Here is a 26003-nt window from a genome sequence, read left to right on the forward strand (position 1 = left end):
CATATAGCCTATGGCTCTAACCTTCACTTACTCCCTGGAGGTACAAGGTAAGTCCCTACTGCTACTTGCCAGAAATAGGTTCCTGAGTCTGTAGCTAGAACTCACTTGAATTTTCTTTCCCTGTGGACTAGCACTCATGGTACCAGAATGTGCCATGCAAGTATTTGACTAAGGGAAACAATCAATACTTCCATCCATCATGATACCTATGAAACCCTTCAACAACCAACATAGCAAATAACTCTAAAGTATAGCACTGGCACACACACCTTTATGGTAGCCAATGGCTCTCTAATCAGACTTAAGATGTGCTCAATAAGAAAAAATGATGCTTTGTACTGGAAGCCTAACTAACTATCCAGTGCTAGGATTATAATGGTTATTGGAGGAGAATCTATAACCACCAATTTTCTAAATAAATATACCCCTAACAATAATCTGTACACATTTGTTCTTATACCCACAGATAAGTGTGATCTTCACTTTCATCAAGCATATTTCTCTTTTCAACACACAGAGACCACTACTCAGACCCCAAACAATCAAAATGCAGAGTTGTGGCTCCTAGTCTCAATGACCACATCTACTCATGCTCCCACACCTAAGGCTCAGGAAGAAATTCAGAAGAGGGGCAGAAAGATTGTAAGAACCAGAGGATCAGGTAGTTTCTGTGAGTGTAGCTTCTAGTAACATCAGAAGCTACACTCATAAACTCTGACCAACATGACTGCCCAACTGTGAGCTAAACAAGGATTATACCAATGGATATGCCAAAGTGGACAGGTAAAAGCCCACAGAAAATCAACCCTACACAAAGAATTACAGGGAACTAAGAAGAGGATGGAGAAGGAGGGGTGGCTTTCCCCAGGAAAGAGCACAGTAATTGGTTATCTAGTAACAAATGGCTAGTCTGAAAACATACACAGAAATTACATTGTATGACCTCAACAGAATATAATTGGGATTACACACACACACACACACACACACACACACACACACACACACACACACACACACAAATATGAATGTTCATTCAAAAAAAATTGATCAGAGTCCATGAATTTGAAGGAGCATTTGAAAGGGTTTAAGGTGAGGTTTTGATGGAAGAAAGGAAAAGGAGAAATGTTCCTATTAAAAACAATCTCAAAAATAAATAAAGATATAAGAAAGAGAACTGGATAATACTTGAATCAGTTTATTTAATTTTTTAACCATCTTTGCAATCTGATTGTTGAAAATTGAATTATTGTTTTTATATTCTTCCAGAGACTGCCAGAAAAAAATATTCTCTTTCTGATCTAACTCCCAAAGACTTGAGAGTGTTAAATCTATTAAATGATAGATTCAAATATAGACATGTTAAAAGAATCAAGAAAAAACACACAGTTTTGGGTTTACTAAAATAAATTCTCTATGAAAACATGTAAGGACCATACATTTCATGATAGATCAATCTAAATTTCCATCAAGGTGAGCAGATGTGTCAGGGAGTCCTATCAGGAAACATATATATATTTTTTTAAAGATTTATTTATTTATTATATATAAGTACACTATAGCTGTCTTCAGACACTCCAGAAGAGGGCGTCAGATCTCGTTATGGATGGTTATGAGCCACCATGTGGTTGCTGGGATTTGAACTTCAGACCTTCGGAAGAGCAGTCGGGTGCTCTTAACCGCTGAGCCATCTCACCAGCCCCCAGGAAACATATTTATCAAATACAGTTTTCCAAACAGTAACAATGTAGTTGGGGAAAAACTCACAAGGTCTCTGCCCTAATAATGAACCATAAGTAACTAAGAATTGCTATGAGTGGGAGAAATAGTCTTCCCAAGGGAAAAGTACATCAACTGGTTATGGAATACCAATTGGTCAGCACTAATATATATTATATATTATGTACATGCATATACAAGCAACAATATAAATAACGAGCATGTTTTTATATATGTAATAACAATTAAAAATAGAAAAGGTCTTGAAACACACACACACACACACAGAGAGAGAGAGAGAGAGAGAGAGAGAGAGAGAGAGAGAGAGAGAGAGAGAAAGAGAAAAAGAGAGAACAAGGATGTTTTAGAGGGAAAAGAAGGGAGAATGATGTAATTGTATAATGATATTTATATATACAAAATGCTCTTAAATTGTTTTAGTAAATTATTATTGATTCATGGAAGTAAAAAATAATTATTATAAACAAAGTATAATGTACCCAAAAGTAACATGATATTTACCATTATGTTGAAGGACAAAATAATATTTATTAATCTGGTAAAAGTCAATTCATTTTTCCCTTAGGTATATAATACAAAGTTATATTGGATTAGTCCCAAAAGCTAATAGAATAGTATAACCAAATCCTTCAGGATGTTTACAACTTCTTTGTAAAATATCTATTTCAAATATGGAAATACTTACAAAAAGGGATGTGGTTTCCCACTACATGATTATACTCTTTACCCAATTTTTTGAACACATCCAACATTAAGAATTATGAATTAACTGATTTTAGAAGACAATTTATAGAATTGACCTTCTGTAAACCATAGCAGTTAATTACTTACTGAATTTGTTTTTTCAAAACAGCATAATCAGGTATTTCTAGTTGTAAGACATCATAATTTTTTTTAAAGTTATACACCCTAAAACCCAAACATCTCAGTTAAAAGTTCTAAACACTTTCATATTGAATGACAAAAATTGAATTAGATACCCTGGTATCTAATAATGTTTATATTTATAGTATTTTATCTTGAAAGCTGTAGCAAAACTGCTTTTCAAATGTCCTGATTAATGCATCTTTGACTTCCTTATTTCTCAGGCTATAAATGAATGGGTTCAACATAGGGATAACAGTGGTATAAAATAGTGACACAACCTTATTGATATCCAGAGAGAAGCTGGAGCTTGGACGTACATAGATAAAGAAGAGAGTCCCGTAAAGAATAGAGACTGCTGTCAGGTGTGAAGAGCAGGTGGAGAAGGCTTTGCGCCTCCCATCAGCAGAACTGATCTTTAGGATGGTGATGGCAATGTAAACATAGGACACCAATATGATTATACCACTGAATACACCTAGGATCCCAGCCACGATGAAAAGCAAACGTTTTTTCATCTGAGTATTTGCACATGCCAGTGAGAGGACAGGAAGAAGGTCACAGAAAAAGTGATTGATGAGATTTGGACCACAGTATGGAAGGACAAATGCAGAAATAATATGGACCATAGTGCTTACAAAGCCTATGCTGTAAGGGCCAATCACTAACTGTACACAGACTCGCTGGGACATGATGAGAGTATACAGCAAAGGCTTACAGATGGCAACATACCGATCATAAGCCATGGAGGCCAGGAGGAAACATTCTGTCACTACAAACTGGCTAAATAAACAAAGCTGGATAGCACAACCTAAGAAGGAGATCACCTTTTTATCCACAAACATGTCAGACAACATCTTAGGACTTATGACAGAAGAGGAGCAGGCATCCACAAAGGACAAGTGGCTGAGAAAAAAGTACATGGGGATGTGGAGTCGAGTGTCCAGGTGAATAAGAATGATCATTCCCAGGTTCCCCAGAAGAGTTGCGAGATAAACACAGAGAAATGTCAGGAAGAGGACAATTTGGAGATGGAAGGAGGAGGTTAATCCAGTGAAGAAGAACTCAGTCACAACAGTTTGATTTCTGTGCATCATTCCTGTGGATCAACCTGTTATGACAAAGAGAGAATTTTCCAATGCAGTAGATTCACAAATGAAGCCTTAGTTAATTTAAGTTTTGTTAACTTGAGTTTTACTCTTTTTTTTTCTTTTTAGGGATACTGTCTTCAAAGCTTGGGTACCTTTTAGTCTGTAACATACCTCACTGAGTTCTTTGGTATATATATACAACATGAGAATTTAAGACCTAAAGTATGAACTTTGGAGATAATGTCACACATTTTCTAATTTCAAGCTCAGCATATCTGTCTCAAAACACCTGTTTATGAACTAAGGGCATTTTAGGAAACATTGAAAACATGAAAAAAAAAAGTAATTGTGTGACCCAGTAAATTTGGATTATCTTACCAGCTTAATCACAGGCAAGTGTTGTATGTATCACTTTCATCCCTACGCAACTTAGTCTCCATGTTGTCTATAATATAATTCACAATGCCTAAGATATAGAATGGCATACAAGAAAAAGCACTGAACCATTTGAATAAGATCTATGCAACTACCCAGCACACTTTCTCTCATGCATTCTCTGACCAGTCTATGTTCTTCCTATCATAGCCATAACTAATGATACATGTGTGGTTCACCAAAGGCTCCATTTTAAATATTGATCGTTTACAGGGTCTTTCTACAAAACAAATAATTTAAGATATAAGATACAACTTGCCAAACGCATGAAATTCAAGAAGAACGAAGATCAAAGTGTGGACACTTTACCCTTTCTTAGAAATGGGAACAAAACACCCATAGAAGGAGTTACAGAGACAAAATTTGGAGCTGTGACAAAAGGATGGACCATCTAGTGACTGCCATATGCAGGGATCCATCCCATAATCAGCTTCCAAATGCTGACACCACTGCATACACTAGCAAGATTTTGCTGAAAGGACCCAGATATAGCTGTCTCTTGTGAGACTATGCCGGGGCCTAGCAAACACAGAAGTGGATGATCACAGTCAGCTATTGGATGGGTCACACGGCCCCTAATGGAGGAGCTAGAGAAATTACCCAAGGAGCTAAAGGGAACTGCAACCCTATAGGTGGAACAACAATATGAACTAACCAGTACCCGGGAGCTCTTGTCTTTAGCTGCATATGTATCAAAAGATGGCCTAGTCGGTCTTCACTGCAAAGAGAGGACCATTGGACTTGCAAACTGTATATGCCCCAGTACAGGGGAACGCCAGGGCCAAAAAGGGGCAGTGGGTGGGTAGGGGATTGGGGGGGTGGGTATGGGGGACCTTTGGGATAGCATTGAAAATGTAAACGAAAAAAATACCTAATTAAAAAAAAGAATAAACACAGACAGTTCACAATTATCCAAGAGAAATAACTTATATTCACATAGCAAACTATACATAATTGTTCACCGAAGCTTCTCTTATGGTAACTGAGAAAAAGAAAACGAAATTCCCTTAAGTTGGTGAATTATTCAAGTATGGTACAGCCAACAACATGGGTAAATATAAAAAAAAATTTCACTGAGTTGAAGAAAAGCTAAGCCCAAAGCATCATATAATTTAACCCTTTTGTGAGATGGCTTTCTACTTGCCAGGATATTGTGACTCTGGAAGAAATGTCTTGCATTTATCTACATGGGGATGGAACATGTCTGGCTGTGGGGGGTTTTTGAACAAATACACTCTTGTGATAGAATGATCAAAAATAATACAAACATGCTGTTTCCCACATCATTAGTGATCATGATGCATAACAGTCAGTCACAGAACATATTACCACTGATAAAATTGGAGAATCATTGCCAAAGATGTAAGTACATCCTTTTTTTGGTCTATGTTTTTCTTTTTTTATTTCAGCATTTATTTATCAAGAATAAAATCACATGGAACAGCAGTGCTAAAGGAAGAGCAGTGCAGTAAAACCAGGGAAGAGGAACATGTAATAAAACAATCATAGCTATTTCAAAAATAGCACAAAAATAATCTTAGGGTACAGTATACCTCAGGTTGTGCTACAACCTTGGGTTGTTATCTCCAGAAACTACCAGTTGGTATCTACTGACTTTGTCTCTGGTAGTAAAAGTGGAAATGGTTTTGTTTTACTGAAAGCTAGTAAAGAGAAAAGTTTCCAATACTTACAGTTTAAAAGGCAATGGGAGGGGGGAAGAGAAAAAACCAGGAGTGGAATCATTGAGGTTGGTCAGAAAACTATCTTAGTGTTAAAAATGTTTCATAATTTTATACTTTCTAGGCACAGCAACTAATTACTAGTTATTCATATTTTTATTATTAGATCATAAAGATAGAAACAAATCATTTTAAGTACCACTACTAAAGTTATAGAAAAAAATGTGAGCAAAATGAGGATACCCCAAATATGTCTCATATAATTGCCTCCAGTAAAGATGTTAAATACATAAAGATTTTTTATGACAATCACTATACTTTTAAACTCTGTGTTGAATATGAAATGCTGTGTGAAATGATATTCTTACTGTTTAAAAGCCCATTAGACTTTATGTTTTCCAGTCTCACCTTGGGCGTTAGCAGACTGAAAATTTAAGTGAACTGATTCAGATGTGTGTTTGTTTTCCAATTAAGATTGAAGCTAAGGATGAGTGAATAAATTAGATCCCACAGAAAACAAGACTTCTCAGTTCTAACATTTGGTTAGCCAATAAATCTTCCTTCATATTTCACCAGCTCTATGCTAAGTCCTATTCCAGCTACCTCAACAGAAATCTGCTATAATATACATTCTAATTAAGTTATTTAAAGCAAAAGCCAACCATTGCCTAATTTATTTTTCATGGTTAGCTCACAAGTGGTACTTTCCCCTGTCACTGAATTCATTTTAGTTACTTGGCCCCTGAAAGTATTTACATATTAAATAGACCATATTTCAGAAGAAATTCACCACAAACTACTTGCCCATGTAACAATGAATTATCAAATTTATAGTTCTTTATATGAGAGTGAATTACCCTGAAAAGATATACCAATACACTTTGGCTGTCCTGGTTGTCCAGAAGGTTAAAGACTATGTAATAGCATTTTGAAGCTGAACCTTATTAAGATACTCATTTAACACTGCATATGCTACATAAGAGTGTTTTCTAAAGACTGGAAATAAATTAGTGTCAACTCCCTCAAGGAATCTGCAGCCCAAGAGATAAGGTCTATAAGGAAATTGTTAAAAATTTTTATTGTTAGATTTATTAGGCTATAGATGATAAATAAAGGAATAAACAGATGGGGATAGCTCATGGTTAGAACATTTTTGTAGTTTCAGTCTCATAGAAAATGTCAATGTTTATATACAATATGATTTTTTTATAATGTCAATCAATCTAATTAAAATATTTACTCTGTGTCGGTAACAAATGAGATCTATTCTCTTTAAATGATTTTATGTAAAAAGATACAGTTGCTTTATTTATTTAATATTTATTTATTTATTTTTGTTTTTTAAGACATGGCTTTTTTAATTTTTAAAATTAATATATTCTCTCATGTATTATATCTGGACTATAGTTCTCCATGCCCCCTCCCTAGTCCTCCCATCTCCTCCCTTCAGAAAAGGCAGACATTCCAGGGATATCAACCAAACATGGCATATCATGTTGCAATAAAATTAATTATATCCCTTCATATAAAGCTGAATAAGGTAACCCAGTAAAAGTCCAAGGGTCCCAAAAGCAGAAAAAAAGCATCAGAAATAGGCTCTGCTTACTCTGTTAGACATCCAAGCAAAACAACAAGCCATACAACTATAACATATTTATAGAGGGCCTAGGTTAGACCCATTCAGGCTCCCTGATTATACATTCAATCTCAATGATCCCCTATGAGTCCAGGATAGTTGATACTTTGGGTTTCCTTGTGGTGTCTTTGACTCCTATGACTCCTACAATTCTTTGGCCACATCTTCACCATAATTCTCTGATCCCCATCTAATGTTTGACTGTGGGTCTTTGCTTCTGTTTTCATCAGTTGCTGGATGAAGTCATTCTGATGACAATTGGGTTAACTAACAAACTATATATATTGGATATTTATTTATTTATTTATTGCTATTTGTATTTGGTGCCAAGTGTTTGGGGGCAGGTGGGACAGAAACAGGAAGGATCATGTGGGGAAAGGATAGAGGCAGAGAGTACTGGGAGAGACAACTGGAATTGGGGGGAGGGCAATTCATGGGTGAGGAAGAAACCTACTGCAATGCAAACTCCCAGGAATTTATTAGAGTGACCCTAGGTAAGACTCCTAGTAATGGGGGGAAAATTCCTGAACTATTCATCTCCTATATCTAGGAAAAACTTCCAGTAGAGTGTTTGGTGGACCAACATAAACCTTCAGCTAACAATTTGCCCTGTCATCAGGATATACTGGGGTAAAGGTGACACAGAAATTGTGGAAGTGGAGATCCAATGACCAGTCCAGCCTGAGATGCATGCCTGTAGTCCACCCATGACACTGTCTGGAGTACCAGAAACCAGAAACTGGATGTCTCAGACACAGGGTTTCTTATCAAATAATATTATTGACTAGAACTATGATGCTGTGCAAAAGACCTATACACTGTAGCAGAATTAGTTTTGAGGGGAAAATCATATCAAAGACTGAGTCAAATTCAAGGGATTTGAATAAAACTCTTATCTCTAACACATTAGACATGCATTTTTCTTTGCTTTGTATAGATATACTTCTAAAAAAAAGGCCCTATGGGAAAATGAGTTAATTTAAATGTACAGCAACAATTATTGTACATGGACAAGGCTATGAGGACAGGCAAATTTGGGAGGGTAGACTTTTTTAAACACAGATGAATAGGAACAATAGGTTCTAATTTTCTTTGCTTTGTAATAACTTAACTTGTGGTGCATATAACTTTCTGTTGTCCTTTAGTGTGCAAAGGATATATTTTCCTGAGAGAAATCGAGCCTCTGTAAAGTAGTATAATTGAATATGATAGAATCACTAACTCATTTGAATGTGAGCAATTGAGAGACTCTTGCAAGAGCAATGAAGATGATGTGTTGTGTGTAATTATGTGATTTACACCAAAAAAGAAGCACATTTTCATGTCTGCAGAATAAGTACACTGGTGAACTCTTCAGGGAACCTTGAAAGATGTTAACCATCACCTCTTCATTTAACTGATAGTACTGTTTCGCTTAGCACTCTGACCTGTTCTCTCCTCATGATCTTCGAAGTTATTTTGTATCAGAAATCAGATGAAAATGGTCTTACTCAAAATCCATAGGTCTTATTATCAGAATGAAATTTGAACCTGTGTAGTCTGCTGAGCTGCCAAGTCCCATAGGGCAAATTTACCCCCACAATTCTCAATCCAAATCGAAGTCATACATGTTATGCCTCAGGCCAGGGTAGTGAGTCTCTGGATTCTATCTCACCTGTCTTTTCTGAGACTTAAGTATTCCTCTGTCTATATTGCTAAGATCCTTGTAACCTGTATCTCTGAAGTGAAAAGCATCTCCATGCTAGATGTCTGTTTCAGATCTTTTTAGCTGGATTGGGCAATAGTCAATGTTACCTGCTGGGTGCCATGGTTTATGATTGTTATGCCATCTAATCCACTGCTTTATGCTCCATCTATGTAAAAGAGTTTGTACATCTATTTACTTGTATATTCCTATAAGGAGGATTGTCAGCGCAATAAATTTTATTAACAAGCAACACATTCACATTGAACTTTTATGGTGATAGTGTCTATGATGATTTTTTTTTCTGTGATATCTGGTGAAGTTGGCATGGGATGTTAAGGAGAGTTATGAGTCTGCTCTGTATGTCCTCTTAGCGTTTAATGTCATTTTCTTTTTTCTTTTTATTAGGTATTTATTTCATTTACATTTCTAATGCTATCCCAAAAGTCCCCCATCCACTCCCCCACCCACCCACTCCCACTTCTTGGCCCTGGCATTCCCTTGTACTGAGGCATATAAAGTTTGCATAACCAATGGGCTTCTCTTTCCACTGCTGGCTGACTAGGCCATCTTCTTATACATATGCAGCTAGAGACACAAGCTCCGTAGGGGGTAGGGGGTATTGGTTAGTTCATAATGTTGTTCCACCTATAAGGTCCCCCCCCCCAGCTCCTTGGGTACTTTCTCTAGCTCCTCCATTGGAGACCCTGTGTTCCATCCAATAGCTGACTGTGAGCATCCACTTCTGTGTTTGCTAGGCCCCGGCATAGTCTCACAAGAGACAGCTATATCTGGGTCCTTTCAGCAAAATCTTGCTAGTGTATGCAGGGGTGTCAGCGTTTGGAAGCTGATAATGGGATGCATCCCCTGATATCGCCGTCTCTAGATGGTCCATCCTTTTGTCTCAGCTCCAAACTTTGTCTCTGTAACTCCTTCCATGGGTGTTTTGTTCCCAATTCTAAGAAGGGGCCAAGTGTCCACACTTTGGTCTTCGTTCTTCTTGAGTTTCATGTGTTTCACAAATTGTATCTTATATCTTGGGTATTCTAAGTTTCTGGGCTAATATCCACTTATCAGTGAGTACATATTGTGTGAGTTCTTTTGTGATGGGGTTACCTCACTCAGGATGATGCCCTCCAGGTCCATCCATTTGCCTAGGAATTTCATAAATTCATTCTTTTTAATAGTTGAGTTGTATTCCATTGTGTAAATGTACTACATTTTCTGTATCCATTCCTCTGTTGAGGGGCATCTGGGTTCTTTCCAGCTTCTGGCTATTATAAAAAAGACTGCTGTGAACATAGTCGAGCATATGTCCTTCTTACCAGTTGGAACATCTTCTGGATATATGCCCAGGAGAAGTATTGTAGGATCCTCTGGTAATACTATGTCCAATTTCTGAGGAACCACGAGACTGATTTCCAGAGTGGTTGTAAAAGTTTACAATCCCACCAACAATGGAGGAGTGTTCCTCTTTCTCCATATCCTCGCCACCATCTGCTGTCACCTGAATTTTTGATCTTAGCCATTGTGACTGGTGTGAGGTGTAATCTCAGGGTTGTTTTGATTTGCACTATCCTGATGATTAAGGATGCTGAACATTTTTTCAGGTGCTTCTCAGCCATTCAGTATTCCTCAGGTGAGAATTCTTTGTTTAGCTCTGAGCCTCATTTTTTAATGGGGTTATTTGAATTTTGGAGTCCACTTTCTTGAGTTCTTTATATATATTGGATATTAGTCCCCTATCTGATTTAGGATAGGTAAAGATCCTTTCCTAATCTGTTGGTGGCCTTTTTGTCTTATTGATGGTGTCTTTTGCCTTACAGAAGCTTTGTAATTTTATGATGTCCAATTTGTCGATTCTTGATCTTACAGCACAAGCCATTGCTGTTCTACTCAGGAATTTTTCCCCTGTGCCCATATCTTTGAGGCTTTTCCCCACTTTCTCCTCTATAAGTTTCAGTGTCTCTGGTTTTATGTGGTGTTCCTTAATCCACTGAGATTTGACCTTAGTACAAGAAGATAGGAATAGATCAATTTGCATTCTTTTACATGATAACCACCATTTTCTTACCCTGTTCATCTTGGCTTTCTAGCTCTTCATCATTGCTGCCATTTTGAGGGTCCAATCCACATAGAAATCTTCCAGGCTTTTTCCACCTGCTTCTTACACCTTATCTCTGCGACGTTATAGTATGAATCCATTCTTCACATCCAGTCTTGCCCAAGTTCCAGCTACTCCCTGATGAGGGACAGACTGGTTTCTACCTTTTATACTGTTTTATTTCCCATATTGGATACGATGAACTACAGACTAAGGAATAAAGGTGTATAGGAAGCTCTGAGAAAACTCTTCAAGTTATCTCATTCTGAAGTCTAAGTTGACATATACTGAGCAAGACAGGAGTATGTGATTACAAACTATTTGGGTCAAGGTAAAGGTGCTGAGAATTTATAGGTAGAATTTTTATTGTTTGAAACTCAACAGAAACTGTTTCATTAGTTTACATGTTTTTGTAGTAATGAGGAATTTTTATTTTTTAGTGTAATAAGTTATAGATTTTCTTGTTATGCTTTCATGTACAATTTTCTTTACTCTCATTTGGTTTGTATTAGTTGAATAATTGAACTGTAGTCTACTAATGACAGTTAATTTATATTATTAATATAGTTCTAAAACACAAATCTTTAATTGGATGTGAAAGAGGAAAGCCTATCATATTTTCTTAATGGATTGATGCTTAACTTATTCTCTCTCCTAATACTGACCCAATTCTTGTACTACAAGTATTGTGGATATGTGACAGAAACACATTATGAATTATTAATAACAACCTGTCATTTCTAATAGGCACTGAAAGGGATCCCTCATTGAACAAAAGATGTATAATGTTAAAATTGGCTTTAGGGAAGGAAGAAGATAATTATATATGGGAGAACAACTACACACATATCGAAAAATCAGAAACTTGGAGCTAATTTATATGGTATAATGTCTGCCACTATTGATCATATTTAAATTTTACTGAATTTATACAGGTGCTCATATCAATTGCAGTAATAAAATTTAACCTCTGGCTTAGAAATTTAGTAACCACACCTGCCATGTACTAAACATCAAAGTGCACATTTCTTTTCAAAGCGCCTGTGACAATAATACATGGGTTGAGTCTAGAGTATTATTTTACTGACTTAAACATATATGTGTACATTGCTTCAAGAGGTAACAGATAATTTAGCTCGAAGCATTGTTACACACCATCTGTTAGAATTCCAAGTAAATAAATAACTAAATAACATGTCAATTGATCCACTGCAATTGTTAATGGAACTTTGATATGAAGGTAATTATAGCAAGTCCTTAAAGGACAGGAGATAGATGTTTTATTTCTGATGGAATTCACTAGAGGGTTAAGGCATTGAGTTCACATGAAGGTTTAAGGAAATTGGCTCATTGTCAGGGGTACCAACTATTTGATCCTCCAGGGTTTCTGGCAGCATCATAAACAGCTTTGTTAGGGATGGAAATATGCTGACAATTCCCTAGCTTTTGGCCAGGCCTAAGAGACAAGCAGGCAGCTGCTGGATTTGGACAGATACAGGCTAAAGAATCTGTTTAAAGTTTATTTTATCTAAAGTTGTCTTTCCCCTAATTGAGTCATTTTAATATGCAACCTGACTGAGGGTCCTGCAAAGTATCTACTCTTCCTGGGAGACTACACAATAGTTAGGGTGATAAATAACCAAAAGGATGCATAATTTTCATATCTTACAAAGTGTTTTATTGATATTTTTAGCTGCATCTCATCATATTGACAACTCCTAAATACTTTACCTGATACTACAATGATATAAAAGTTATATGATGTAAAAAGAGTGCTTTTGCCTATTATATTTATGCTTTATTAAGGAACTTATTGGAGCTCTCACTGTATTAAAGTAAAACTCCACAGTCTTACATACAAACCCAAGAATCTTAGGAGTCTAAAACTACTTTTAAGAGAACAACAATAGTTTGACCAACTTAAATTAAAACTATGTTCTTTCAAACTGTAACTTTATTTTCCTCAAATTCTTTAAAAATTAACCAACAAGATGAATTTTATGAAAAACTAAGAGACAAAATATAATATGTAAGAGCATTAAGTGTTCAAGCACATAAACTATAGGTATTGAATGAATTATATTATACATACAATACAAAATAATAATTAAAAGTCATTTGCTCATCATTTCACCATTCAAAGGGTCACTTGTTTAATTTAAGTGAAATGCATAAATGTGAGAACAAATGGAAAATGGAGTTATTGGGAGAATATGTTAACAGCACTTAGCCAAAAGTGATCATCTTCATGTGTGTGGTCGTATTGTCTGTGTTGCTTTTCTGAAGGCATCTTTGACATCTTTGTTTCTTAGGCTATAGATGAGAGGGTTGAGCAATGGGTTGACTACAGTATAGAAGAGGGCAGCCACTTTGTCCTTTTCTAGAGAGTAGGTTGAACTAGGCCTTGAATACATGAAAAGCAAGGAACCATAGAACAGCATGACAGAGACCAGGTGAGAGGCACAGGTAGAGAAAGCTTTACGTCTTCCTGAGGCTGAGCGGATCCTCAAGATAGCCAGCAGGATGTTGAAGTAGGAAATGAGGATGGCAAGAATGCTGGAGAGTACCGTGAAGCCCACCACACCCAGGAGGACTTTTTCATAGACACGGGTATCTGTACAGGACATTTTTACCAAGGGTGGTGCATCACAGAAAAAGTGGTCAATAATATTTTTACCACAGAAAGTTAGCCGGAAGGTGTTTGCAGTATGGGCTATGGCATTCAAAACCCCCCCTATGTAACACCCAGCTACTAGCCCAGTACAGAGAGAAGATGACATGATGCTTGAATAGATCAATGGACTACAAATTGCAGAATGTCGGTCATAAGCCATGGCTGCCAGCAGGTAGCACTCAGTGTATGCTACAACACAGGAGAAGAACAGCTGAGCCCCACATCCAGCCAAGGAAATGCGTTTGTCTTCTGAGATACAAGTGGCCAATATTTTGGGGGTATATACAGAAGTATACCAGAAATCCAAAAATGACAGATTGCTGATGAAAAAGTACATAGGTGTATGCAGTCTAGAATCAATTCGGATTAAAACAACCAGCAACATGTTCCCTGACAATGTCAACAAGTAGATGGTTAGAAATATTCCAAATAGAGTCAGCTGCCAGTGGGGGTCTGCTGAGAAGCCCACAAGGATGAATTCAGTCAGGATGGTACGATTGTCCAACTCCATGTCCACAGAGGAAAACCTGGTCATCAATAAACATCAAATAATAATAGCAAACATTTCAGGTAATTTATGAAATACCAGAAAGCCTATAAGCTTTTATTTATTATTCTAAATTATAAAACTTTAGTATATGATTTTAAAATATAATAACAATTGTGGTATAAATGACTTTCAAATTAGAAAAATTTACATAGTAGCTTCAAGGCATGGCATGAAATTGGTGAGAGAAATAGCTGATAGAATTGTTCAATAAACAACTGGCATTTCCCCCAATTATATAAAGAATATAGGTATAAAAATGCCCAGAACAAAGTTTGGTCAGTTGTCATCACTCATAATATTGAAGTACTCTGGGTTGGACATAGTGTCATAAGCCTATACACAGGAGATTGAGACAAGAGGATCCTAAATTCACATTCATCTTATGCTTTCATAGTATCTCTAACAGAAAGTTCACACACACACACACACACACACACACAACTTTAATATGTTTCCATAATTAATTAAGAATTTCTCATGTGTCAAGAATTAAAGGTCATATGCATCATTTTTCTGCTCATGTAACACTGAAAAGAACACACTTATTATAAATCATATTGCAGGTACTATATTGAACTCTATGGTTAATTTAATTTACAGAATTCACATATTATTTGCATAGCTCATGTGACATTGCATACTTTATGACATAATTCATGAAGCTCAAGTGTATAGAATGTATTTAATCAGTCACACAGCCAAGTAAAAATGTGAGTTAAGGAGACTTAGAAACTACACACACACACACACACACACACATATATATCATACCAGTACGCTATTGTGCCATAGACTATAGACAACTCTTAATATTTACTTCAAACTTTAGAAAAATATTTCACACATTCTCCCATTAAAGCGTAATTAATGGGACTAGTGAAGTGATTCATCAGGTGAACACTCCTGCAGCCAAGATCGACAATCTCAGTTTGATTCTCAGAACCCACATGGTAGGAGGAGAAATGTGATTCATATTCAAATTATCCTCTGACTTGTACACCTCACACACACACACACACACACACACACACACACACTCTCACACACACACACACACACTGTAGTAACAACTAAACGAGGTGAAAATCAAAGAAAACATTAGTGTTTGAGGATGTTGTATTCAATCCAGTTATACTATTTTATATTGTTTTTAAATGTCAGATAGTACTATATGAATTTGCACAGATTTTAATATTTTGGGGTGTCTGTAAAAAGAGTAATTTAAATTTTAAATAGTGAGAAATGGAATTAAGAGAGGGTGACAGGAAGTCTGGCAAGTCTGAAGGGACAATGGGAAGGAGAGAGGAAGGAAGGAAACAAGGAAGGAAGGAAACAAGGAAACAAGGAAGGAAGGAAGGAAGGAAGGAAGGAAGGAAGGAAGAAAGGAAAGAAGGATAAAAGGAAGGGCAAAAGTGACTCAGGGAGAAAGAAAGGGAGGGAAGAAAGTCGTGTTTTCAAAGATGTGTATGTCTTATAGCGATTATACATTTCACCCATATTTCTGAAGATAATATCAAGTCAGAATTATTTTATAAATAAAAACCATGTACTATTTACTTTATTCCATGATATGAGATACATAAATATCAGTCAGGATTTTCTTATGTAGTAGATATTAAACACAAGGAAGAACTTTTCTTTTGCTTAGCTTATAAGAGACTGAGGAACAATGAAGCATGAACTTAGAATGCTGTTGTCCCCAAAATGCTAAGAATTCCTTAAAACACAATCAAAATCAGAACCATAATAAAGAGTAGATTTTTACTTCCAGCTGTTCATGCAGAGTGAGTATCTAGAAACAAACAGTAGTTGTTGATGCATTACAATTTTCAAAACGCTCACTTTTGAGCACAGCCAGATAATATTATCACTACAAGTGTACACTCAAGATTTTTTTCCCTCTTCACAATCAGGATGCAAGGAACCTGAAATTGTTTCACTAAGCACAGAATTTAACTGAGGTATTGTGGTCAGCACAGCTTGAAGATGTAAAGCTGTTGACTTCTATCACTTCTGCTATACTATCCATTGCTTTCATTAACATATAGGGTGCAAGCAGTTTAATCCTATCCTTGATGTTCTGTAATCAGGCTATAACTTACCTTGAGACTATCACTCTCACTAGTCCTATCTTATTTTATAACTCAGCATTCTAGATACTCACATCTGATTTGTTCATAATGTTTAACATGGTATAGATGTTCCAGAGGACCCAGTTTTCTTTGTTTTGCTCCCAAGCCGTGGATTTGTTGTTTTGGACATTCCCTAATTACAGGGTTTTATCTTTGAACACTTTCTTTAACCTCTAATTCTACTTCACCCCCTTCTTTTCTTTTTATTTTTCAAATATAACATCTGTGAGCAGTATCAAAGGACTTTTAGCAGTGTGTTTCCTGTTCCTGCAACACTAGTTGATGGACATCTTCATGGTTAATATACTAGTCTCTTTAAGGCCATTGAAAATGCCTTTATCTGGTTATGACCCATTGTTAATCACTTAAAAACAACATTCCTTATTTCTCACCAATAACTCTCATCCTTATGACTCCACTGAGCTCCTACTGCATTAATCACTGTTGAAATAATCTCATTTACCAACCTTTATCTGTTTTTAATGCATTAATCACTCATTTCTCTTCACTAAAATTCAATTTCATTGGGCAAAACATTTTTCTGCTAATTCCTGCTATATTGTGGCACTGAGAATTTTTATGTGATAAACAAATACATTCATGATCATATATCTTGAACTTTTATTTACTAAATGATTGCATACATCCAAAAGAACTTCAACTATTTATATTTAAAATTCAGTGTACTATTATCATTAAATGTCTGACAACAAAAAATTTTCCTCAAGGGTGGCATACTATATCACAGCAATAAGGAAGACTGAGTAAAAGAAAATTCATTCACAGAATCTCAAATCCATTGTGAATCTGAAAAAAAAAATGCTGACTATACATGGTCATTAAAATACAATGCACACAAAATGCCAGAACAAAACACGATATGGCACACAGACAGGATGGCTTTTTAAAATGCATTGCCTGTGTATCTGCCCTGTTCCACATTGTTTCAATGAAGTAAGAAAACTGTTTAATTATATCACTTTGATCTCTAAAAATCAGTTCTAAGAAGGGAAAGAAACACATACCACTTGTCAAACTTCACAGAGTACCACAAACAATGGAGCTGAAAGCAATTCACACATTCTGATGTTTCACTGTGTAATTAAACACATGAAGTTTCAGTACAAATATCAGACATGTAGTCAAATTGTATAATAAGAACAATCAATAGAATATTAAGTAAAATGTATATGCTTATATGTATATATTCTGTGCGTGTGTGTGTGCATGCATGCATGTGTGTGTGTGTATACACATTTATATTTATGTCTAGCATAGCAGTGATCTTTGGGTGGCCTAGCCCAAATCTATATAATATTTTCTTATTTATTGTAGCTGAGGTTCCAGCTAGAGAATAATGCTTAGGTTTCCCTCATTTCAGGTACTTACTCTTTGTCTGCAAAGCCAGTACTTGGAAGTGACACAGTTTACTTTTTTTTTGTATTTTGGTGTGTCTTTGTTTGACCTAATATATATTATTTCTTCATTTGTCCATTGAGACTACTACATAGCAACCAGAAATATATACTTCATTCTCCAAAGACACAATTAGAATTCACTTGGAGTTTGGGGGATGATGTATCATTTAGGGTATAATCAAAGGAGTCATGCTATATTAAAAATTGAGTATACACAACTAAGCCACAATATAAGCATAAAATATTTGATGATAGAGTTTCCCAAATTATGCTACACAGAATTTCTAGAATATAACATTGTTCTAATTTTTTTTTGTTTGTTGCCATATTCTTTTCTCTGTGTACAGACTACCATCCCTATGTAGCCTTAGAAGCTGACTAATGTCTCCTACAACTAATATATTGAATCTATAGATTCTAGTGGCCCATAATACAATTTATTATGTGATAGAGCCTTTTCTATAGGATGATGGTTAAGATCAGAGGAGGTAATGAATGGACCCTCACCCTAATTTTTGATATACAAAGAGATGCCAGGGACATAAGTAAACAGAGAGGTCACTTGTGAGCATAGAATAGAGGAGCCAACTTTAAGGTAGGCAGAGAGACATCAGAAGAAATCAGTTCTTCCAAGATCTTGAACTTGGATTATATTCTGAGAGAAATTCTGAAAGAAAATGCATGCTTAGTTTGACTAGAGTATCATGTTTCCTTATGGAGTTCCTTGTATATTAATATGCTTGATTATCCATACAAAGATTTTTATGGTGGTAAATGTCATGCTTTATATGCAAAAATCCTCTCAAATGTGATATCCCACAATAAATTTTCTCTAGATTTTAATTACTTTACACAAAAACAAAATAAACAAGCATAATATAGTTGCTTATTTTGAGAGAGAGAGAGAGAGAGAGAGAGAGAGAGAGAGAGAGAGAGAGAGAGAGAGAAGAGAAGAGAAGAGAAGAGAAGAGAAGAGAAGAGAAGAGAAGAGAAGAGAAGAGAAGAGAAGAGAAGAGAAGAGAGAGAAGAGAGAGAGAGATCAACGAAAACAAAATCTGGTCCTTAGATTTCATCATGTTACCTGGAGTAACCGAAGAAACTAGAAAGTAAAATGGTATTGTTGCAGAGTTGAGGAGCTATATAGAGAGGAATAGCTGGACACACATGATGAATCTGAAGAAGGAAATTGAAAAAAAGGTGGGAAAATCAAGGGGAGATAAAACAGAAGGAAAGAGGAAGGAAAATAACAGTAGTGATGTCTGAAAAAATTAAAAGGAATCCTTGTATTGAATATTTCTTCCCAAATACCCTTAACACACTTAGGTCTGTGAATACATATGTGTAGTTTAAAATAAATTGTCCTATCTGAGCTGACAGTGCCCCTTCTAAGAGCCATATAGTATCACACAAAGGCTCCAATGCCAAGCATGAAAAGATTTTTTTTTCATTTTGTTAAAAAGGGTTGTCACAGAGACTCCAAAAACATAATAGGCTATTAGCATTGCTTTTCTATGGCACAGAGGTAAAAGGAACATTCCTATTGCTGAGGACATCATGGACTTCAGAGATAGGATGCAGAGGGACCAAGCTGTATCTGACCTGGAAGTTTCTTTTCTGCGGACTAGCTTTCTTACTACCAGAAGACACCTATAAACTTTAAAGGTGGCAAACAACCAATAGCCCTATACTACTATGAAACATATAAACAAGGAAAACAAATAGAATGGCACAACAACCAAAAGTATGAAATTGAGGCATACATACTTTTGTGGTAGCCGACAGCCCTCCAGTTAAAGTTAAAGCCATCTGAACAACAGTGAAATCATGCCTAGTACTGGAAAAGTTGCTAACTACCTGGGGCTGTTAAAGGCTTGAGTCTTGAAGGAGAAGCTATAACCACCATTTTGTTATACCAGTAAATTCTATAACTGTGTTCTAAGTCCTTGTCCTTATATCACAGATACATGTACTTCTTACCCCTCATCAAAGCGGTGAGAAGGAAATATATATTTTGCAGGAGACCAGAAGAATTACAGAAAATCACAATTCATCTATCTATCTATCTATCTATCTATCTATCTATCTATCTATCTATCTATCGATCTATCTATCTATATGTATCTATCTATTTATCTATCTATGTATCTATCTATGTATCTCTGTATCTATCTATCTATCTATCTATCTATCATCCATCCATTTATTTATCTATGAGAAATTAATGAAAATAGTGGCTATGAATTTGAAAAAGAGTAATAAGTTGTATATGGAAGAGTTTAAAGAATAGGAAAAGGAATAGTAAAGTGCTGTAATTATATTATAATATGAAAAAGAATAAAGGAAACAATAAAAATCATTAAATCTAAAGATGAATGAATTACACTAGTAAGTGTTATATTGATGAGGTAATTGAAGTCTTCCCCCTCCCCCAAAGCCATCTCTTCTCTGGAATCTGGCTTTAAATCTTTTGTATGCTTAATCTGGAACAAAAATGTAAAGGAGCTTTGATGGGGCATATTAAGATGATAGAAGGTTATAGACAGAAGAGAAGTAGTGCAATGGACTATTGGTGGCAGAAAGGCTTACTCACAAAGGATGTGTGAATATGAGAGAAATCTGAGTGGAAAGGGGAAGGATAACTCAGAATAAAGAGATATGAACAAGTAATAATAACTATATTCTCACTACTTAATAAGTAGGAGATAATCAAATACATGTAAAATGAAATAAGAAGGCAGAACTACTGAAGGTTAAAGAATTAAATGGTTGTAGGGTTTGGGAAATGTGGAGGAGGAAGAGGTAGTGATTATGTTTACTAAAACTAAAGATTTCTGCAAGGACCTTATATAAACACACTAGCTAATAAGCTATTTTCAATATCAACTTTAAGAAAGGTATTTGAATGAAACTACCCAGCATGGATAGACAGTGTTGCACACATTTACTTGGGTTATTAAGTGAAAAGCCACAGTATTAGGAATTGAATGCCTTTCTGTGACTTATTGTCCAGTGAAGCCCTGGTGGTTTCCAAAACATCACACACTATTGTCATTGCTTTTGGTTATCTCAATAACTGCATACTAATATTCTGTTGATAAATGCACCGTTGAGCTGAGAGACAGAGAGAAATCATTCTCAGTGTGATTGAGAAAGCTTTTCCCCATTGGCTAGATTTTCTAGTGCCAAAATGTACAACATATGCTATTTGGAAAGAAAATGCATCAGTGGTATTACCCAATGATGGACCCTGGTTCCTTCAAAGCTTATCTTCCAGGCAAGATATGTAATACTTCTGCAATATAGGCACACTTACGAAGTAACTCATTTATGTTATGATTGGGATTTAGATTTGTTCCACAGGAGAGGATTTTATACTTAGTACTGAAAGATATCATTTTTAATTTCTTTCTTTTTTTCTTTTCTCTTTTTTTATACAATGTCCCTTTATTAACTAAACAAAAACAGCAATCTCTCCAACCCAAGATAAATGAACAGCAAACAAAGAAAATTTTTCCAACCTCTGGCGGGGTGAATCATAGACCATACTGGAGAATTCAATGCTGTTATTCTGTTAGATGGACATAGCTATAAACTGCTCTCTAAGTACTTATCTTTATATGAGAGTTTAGCACAACTCTCAACCCTTATCAGAAAAGCAGTAAATTGGAAGGGTACAAAATTAACCTATAACAATAGGTAGCTTTTCTATACACAGTAACAATCACATTGAGAAAAAATTATAGAAACATTTCCACTCACATTAGTAATGTAAAAAATATCTAGGAATAAACCAAACAAAGGATGTAAAATAGTCTACAGAGAAAACTTTGAATCTATAAAAAAGAGATTGAGATAGATGCTTAAAGATGGAACTACACGTCATGCTCATGGACTTGTAGAACTGAGCATTTGACAAAAGAATTGTATTGATTTAGTGCAATTTCATTCAAAATCCATATATTGCAGAAATAGAAGAGACAGTACTAAAATTTGTGTGGAACCACAAAATACCTGGAGAGGCAAAGCAATCCTAAGCAAAAAGAAAAATGCTGGAGAGATTATCATTCCAAATTTCAACATGTATTATTGAGCTACATCAATAAAGTCCTATATCTTACTGGTGCAGATCGGACATGTAATTCAATGGAATAAAATTAAAGACTCAAACAGGATTGCTTGTAACTACAGCCATTGGTATTCAATAAATATGTCAAAGATATATACAGGATAAAGACAGTTTCTTCAAAAAATGATACTGGGAAAACTGTACGTAGACGGATGAAACTAGATCCCTATATAAATACCCTACACAACTCCAAATGTATGAAAAACCTCAGTATGAAACCTAAAATACTGTAACTGCTCAAGGAACTATACCACAAGATATAAAGGCAGGAAGGGGCATTCTCAGATTTATCTAATTTACATTTGATTTGCATGTTACAAATTCTCCCAGGTGATAGTGCAGAAAAAATATTGGATATGCTGATGTATAAATCCAGAACAGTTTGCTATAAGCCCAGATGGAGAAACAAAACCACACAGTGGTGACTGGATTTATCCTTATGGACATCACTGGCTGGCCTGAGCTTCAGGATCCATTGTTCAGATTGTTGCTCATCATCTACCTGATCTCACTGATGGACTTCTCTCACTCATCAGAAAAGCTCCCTCCTGCAGCAGGTGGGAATGAATTCAAAGCCAAATACCCATATATTATGGAGAGAGAGAGAGGGAGACAGAGAGAGAGAGAGACAGAGAAAAACAGAGAGAGAGAGACAGAAACACAGAAAGACAGAGAGACAGAGAGAGACAGAGAGACAGAAACAGGCAGACAGGCACACACACACACACACACACACACACACACACACACACACACACGGAAGGGGAGACAGTCCTTAGAATGCTGAGCTCTAAATGGACTGTATCCATAAAATTTCTTCCTTAAAACACATAGAACCCTGCAGAAGAGGAAACAAAAAGAATGTAATAGCCACAGAGAATGAAGAACACAAGAACATGGCCCTCTATATCAACTGAGCAAAGCTCATAGGAATGCAGAGACTGAAGCAGCAAGCACAGGACTTGCACAATTCTGTACCAGGCCCTCTAGGGATATGTTATGGCTTTCAGTTTAGTGTTTTTAATAGGACTCCTGAATGTGTGTACAAGTCAGTCCCTGATTCTTTGGCATTCATCTATCTGGCTGTTTTCCTTCGGTTGATTTGCCTTGTCCAATTTTGATGTGTCAATTTTTATCTTATTATATTTTTATTGTTATGCTTTGTTGTTTTCTCTTAGAAGCCTGTTATTTTTAATGAGAGTCAGAAAGTGGGTGGATCTGGAAGAGAAAGGCAGTGATGAAGGGAGAAGGAAGTTATAGGATGAGTAAAGGGAGAGAAAACTGTAATATTGATATATTGCATTAGAGAAGAATCTAATGTCATTGAAAAGGGGGAAATAAAAATACAGTAAAGTTATGCAATACTGTCATACAGCAAAATTTAAAAGGATTATTTTCAAAATAAACAAATTATTAAAAAGCTAAGTAGATCTTTTTATCTCTTCTAATATAAAATATATAGCTATATATTAAAAGGCAATCAGTACTTGAACCTGGGATAATATTTGGAAATTAAAGGATGAAATAAGTTTGTAGTAAATGACGTGACCTAGAACACAGAGAAATTTTTCTTTGGTGTTGAAAATATTTTGTATATTGACTTAGGTTTTGCACAAAAAACTCAAAGAACATACAGTTTTAAAAATATCAATTTGTTCAGGTGCTTCTCTGCCATTCAGTATTCCTCAGGTGAGAATTCTTTGTTCAGTTCTGAGCCCCATTTTTTAATGGGGTTATTTGATTTTCTGAAGTCCACCTTCTTGGGTTCTTTATATATGTTGGATATTAGTCCCCTATCTGATTTAGGATAGGTAAAGATTCTTTCCCAATTTGTTGGTGGTCTTTTTGTCTTATTGACGGTGTCTTTTGCCTTGCTTTGGAGTTTCATGAGGTCCCATTTGTCAATTCTCGATCTTACAGCACAAGCCATTGCTGTTCTATTCAGGAATTTTTCCCCTGTGCCCATATCTTCAAGGCTTTTTCCCACTTTCTCCTCTATAAGTTTCAGTGTCTCTGGTTTTATGTGAAGTTCCTTGATCCACTTAGATTTGGCTTTAGTACAAGGAGATAAGTATGGATCGATTCGCATTCTTCTACATGATAACAACCAGTTGTGCCAGCACCAATTGTTGAAAATGCTGTCTTTCTTCCACTGGATGGTTTTAGCTCCCTTGTCGAAGATCAAGTGACCATAGGTGTGTGGGTTCATTTCTGGGTCTTCAATTCTATTCCATTGGTCTACTTGTCTGTCTCTATACCAGTACCATGCAGTTTTTATCACAATTGCTCTGTAGTAAAGCTTTAGGTCAGGCATGGTGATTCCACCAGAGGTTCTTTTATCCTTGAGAAGAGTTTTTACTATCCTAGGTTTTTTGTTATTCCAGATGAATTTGCAGATTTCTCTTTCTAATTCGTTGAAGAATTGAGTTGGAATTTTGATGAGGATTGCATTGAATATGTAGATTGCTTTTGGCAAGATAGCCATTTTTACTATATTGATCCTGCCAATCCATGAGCATGGGAGATCTTTCCATCTTCTGAGATCTTTAATTTCTCTCTTCTGAGACTTGAAGTTTTTACCATACAGATCTTTCACTTCCTTAGTTAGAGTCACACCAAGATATTTTATATTATTTGTGACTATTGAGAAGGGTGCTGTTTCCCTAATTTCTTTCTCAGCCTGTGTTCAACATCCTTAATCATCAGGGAAATGCAAATCAAAACAACCCTGAGATTCCACCTCCCACCAGTCAGAATGGCTAAGATCAAAAATTCAGGTGACAGCAGATGCTGGCGAGGATGTAGAGAAAGAGGAACACTCCTCCATTGTTGGTGGGATTGCAGGCTTGTACAACCACTCTGGAAATCAGTCTGGCAGTTCCTCAGAAAATTGGACATAGTACTACTGGAGGATCCAGCAATACCTCTCCTGGGCATATATCTAGAAGATGCCCCAACTGGTAAGAAGGACACATGCTCCACTATGTTCGTAGCAGTCTTATTTATAATAGCTAGAAGCTGGAAAGAACCCAGATGCCCCTCAACAGAGGAATGGATACAGAAAATGTGGTACATCTACACAATGGAGTACTACTCAGCTATTAAAAAGATTGAATTTATGAAATTCCTAGCCAAATGGATGGACCTGGAGGGCATCATTCTGAGTGAGGTAACACATTCAAAAGGAACTCACACAATATGTACTCACTGATAAGTGGATATTAGCCCAAAACCTAGGATACCCAAGATATAAGATACAATTTGCTAAACACATGAAACTCAAGAAGAATGAAGACTGAAGTGTGGACACTATGCCCCTCCTTAGAAGTGGGGACAAAACATCCATGGAAGGAGTTACAGAGACAAAGTTTGGAGCTGAGATGAAAGGATGGACCATGTAGAGACTGCCATTTCCAGGGATCCACCCCATAATCAGCTTCCAAATGCTGACACCATTGCATACACTAGCAAGATTTTATCGAAAGGACCCAGATGTAGCTGTCTCTTGTGAGACTATGCTGGGGCCTAGCAAACACAGAAGTGGATGCTCACAGTCAGCTAATGGATGGATCACAGGGCTCCCAATGGAGGAGCTAGAGAAAGTACCCAAGGAGCTAAAGGGATCTGCAACCCTATAGGTGGAACAACATTATGAACTAACCAGTACCCCTGAGCTCTTGACTCTAGCTGCATATGTATCAAAAGATGGCCTAGTCAGCCATCACTGGAAAGAGAGGCCTATTGGACATGCAAACTGTATATGCCCCAGTACAGGGGAATGCCAGGGCCAAAATAAATGGGAATGAATGGGTAGGGAAGTGGGGGGGAGGGTATGGGGGACTTTTGGAATAGCATTGGAAATATAATTGA

The 26003-nt window shown here is 36.2% G+C and overlaps 2 protein-coding genes and 2 pseudogenes across 2 annotated transcripts; 2 read left to right on the forward strand and 2 right to left on the reverse strand.

Moving 5' to 3' along the window:
• Nucleotides 1–2645: 2645 nt before the first annotated feature.
• Nucleotides 2646–3724, reverse strand: Olfr154 (olfactory receptor 154). The gene has a single exon (NM_013728.2). The coding sequence runs from the start codon at nucleotides 3699–3701 to the stop codon at nucleotides 2745–2747; it is 957 nt and encodes a 318-aa protein (NP_038756.2). The 5' UTR covers nucleotides 3702–3724; the 3' UTR covers nucleotides 2646–2744.
• Olfr1005-ps1 (olfactory receptor 1005, pseudogene 1) lies at nucleotides 9085–11506 on the forward strand (annotated as a pseudogene).
• Olfr1006 (olfactory receptor 1006) lies at nucleotides 13480–18010 on the reverse strand. The gene is made up of 2 exons (NM_146570.2): nucleotides 17979–18010; nucleotides 13480–14434 (listed from the first exon to the last, which is right to left on the reverse strand). The coding sequence occupies exon 2, from the start codon at nucleotides 14416–14418 to the stop codon at nucleotides 13480–13482; it is 939 nt and encodes a 312-aa protein (NP_666781.2). The 5' UTR covers nucleotides 14419–14434; nucleotides 17979–18010.
• Olfr1007-ps1 (olfactory receptor 1007, pseudogene 1) lies at nucleotides 22531–22662 on the forward strand (annotated as a pseudogene).

This window comes from Mus musculus, chromosome 2 (assembly GCF_000001635.26).
Source record: "Mus musculus strain C57BL/6J chromosome 2, GRCm38.p6 C57BL/6J".
NCBI lineage: Eukaryota > Metazoa > Chordata > Mammalia > Rodentia > Muridae > Mus > Mus musculus.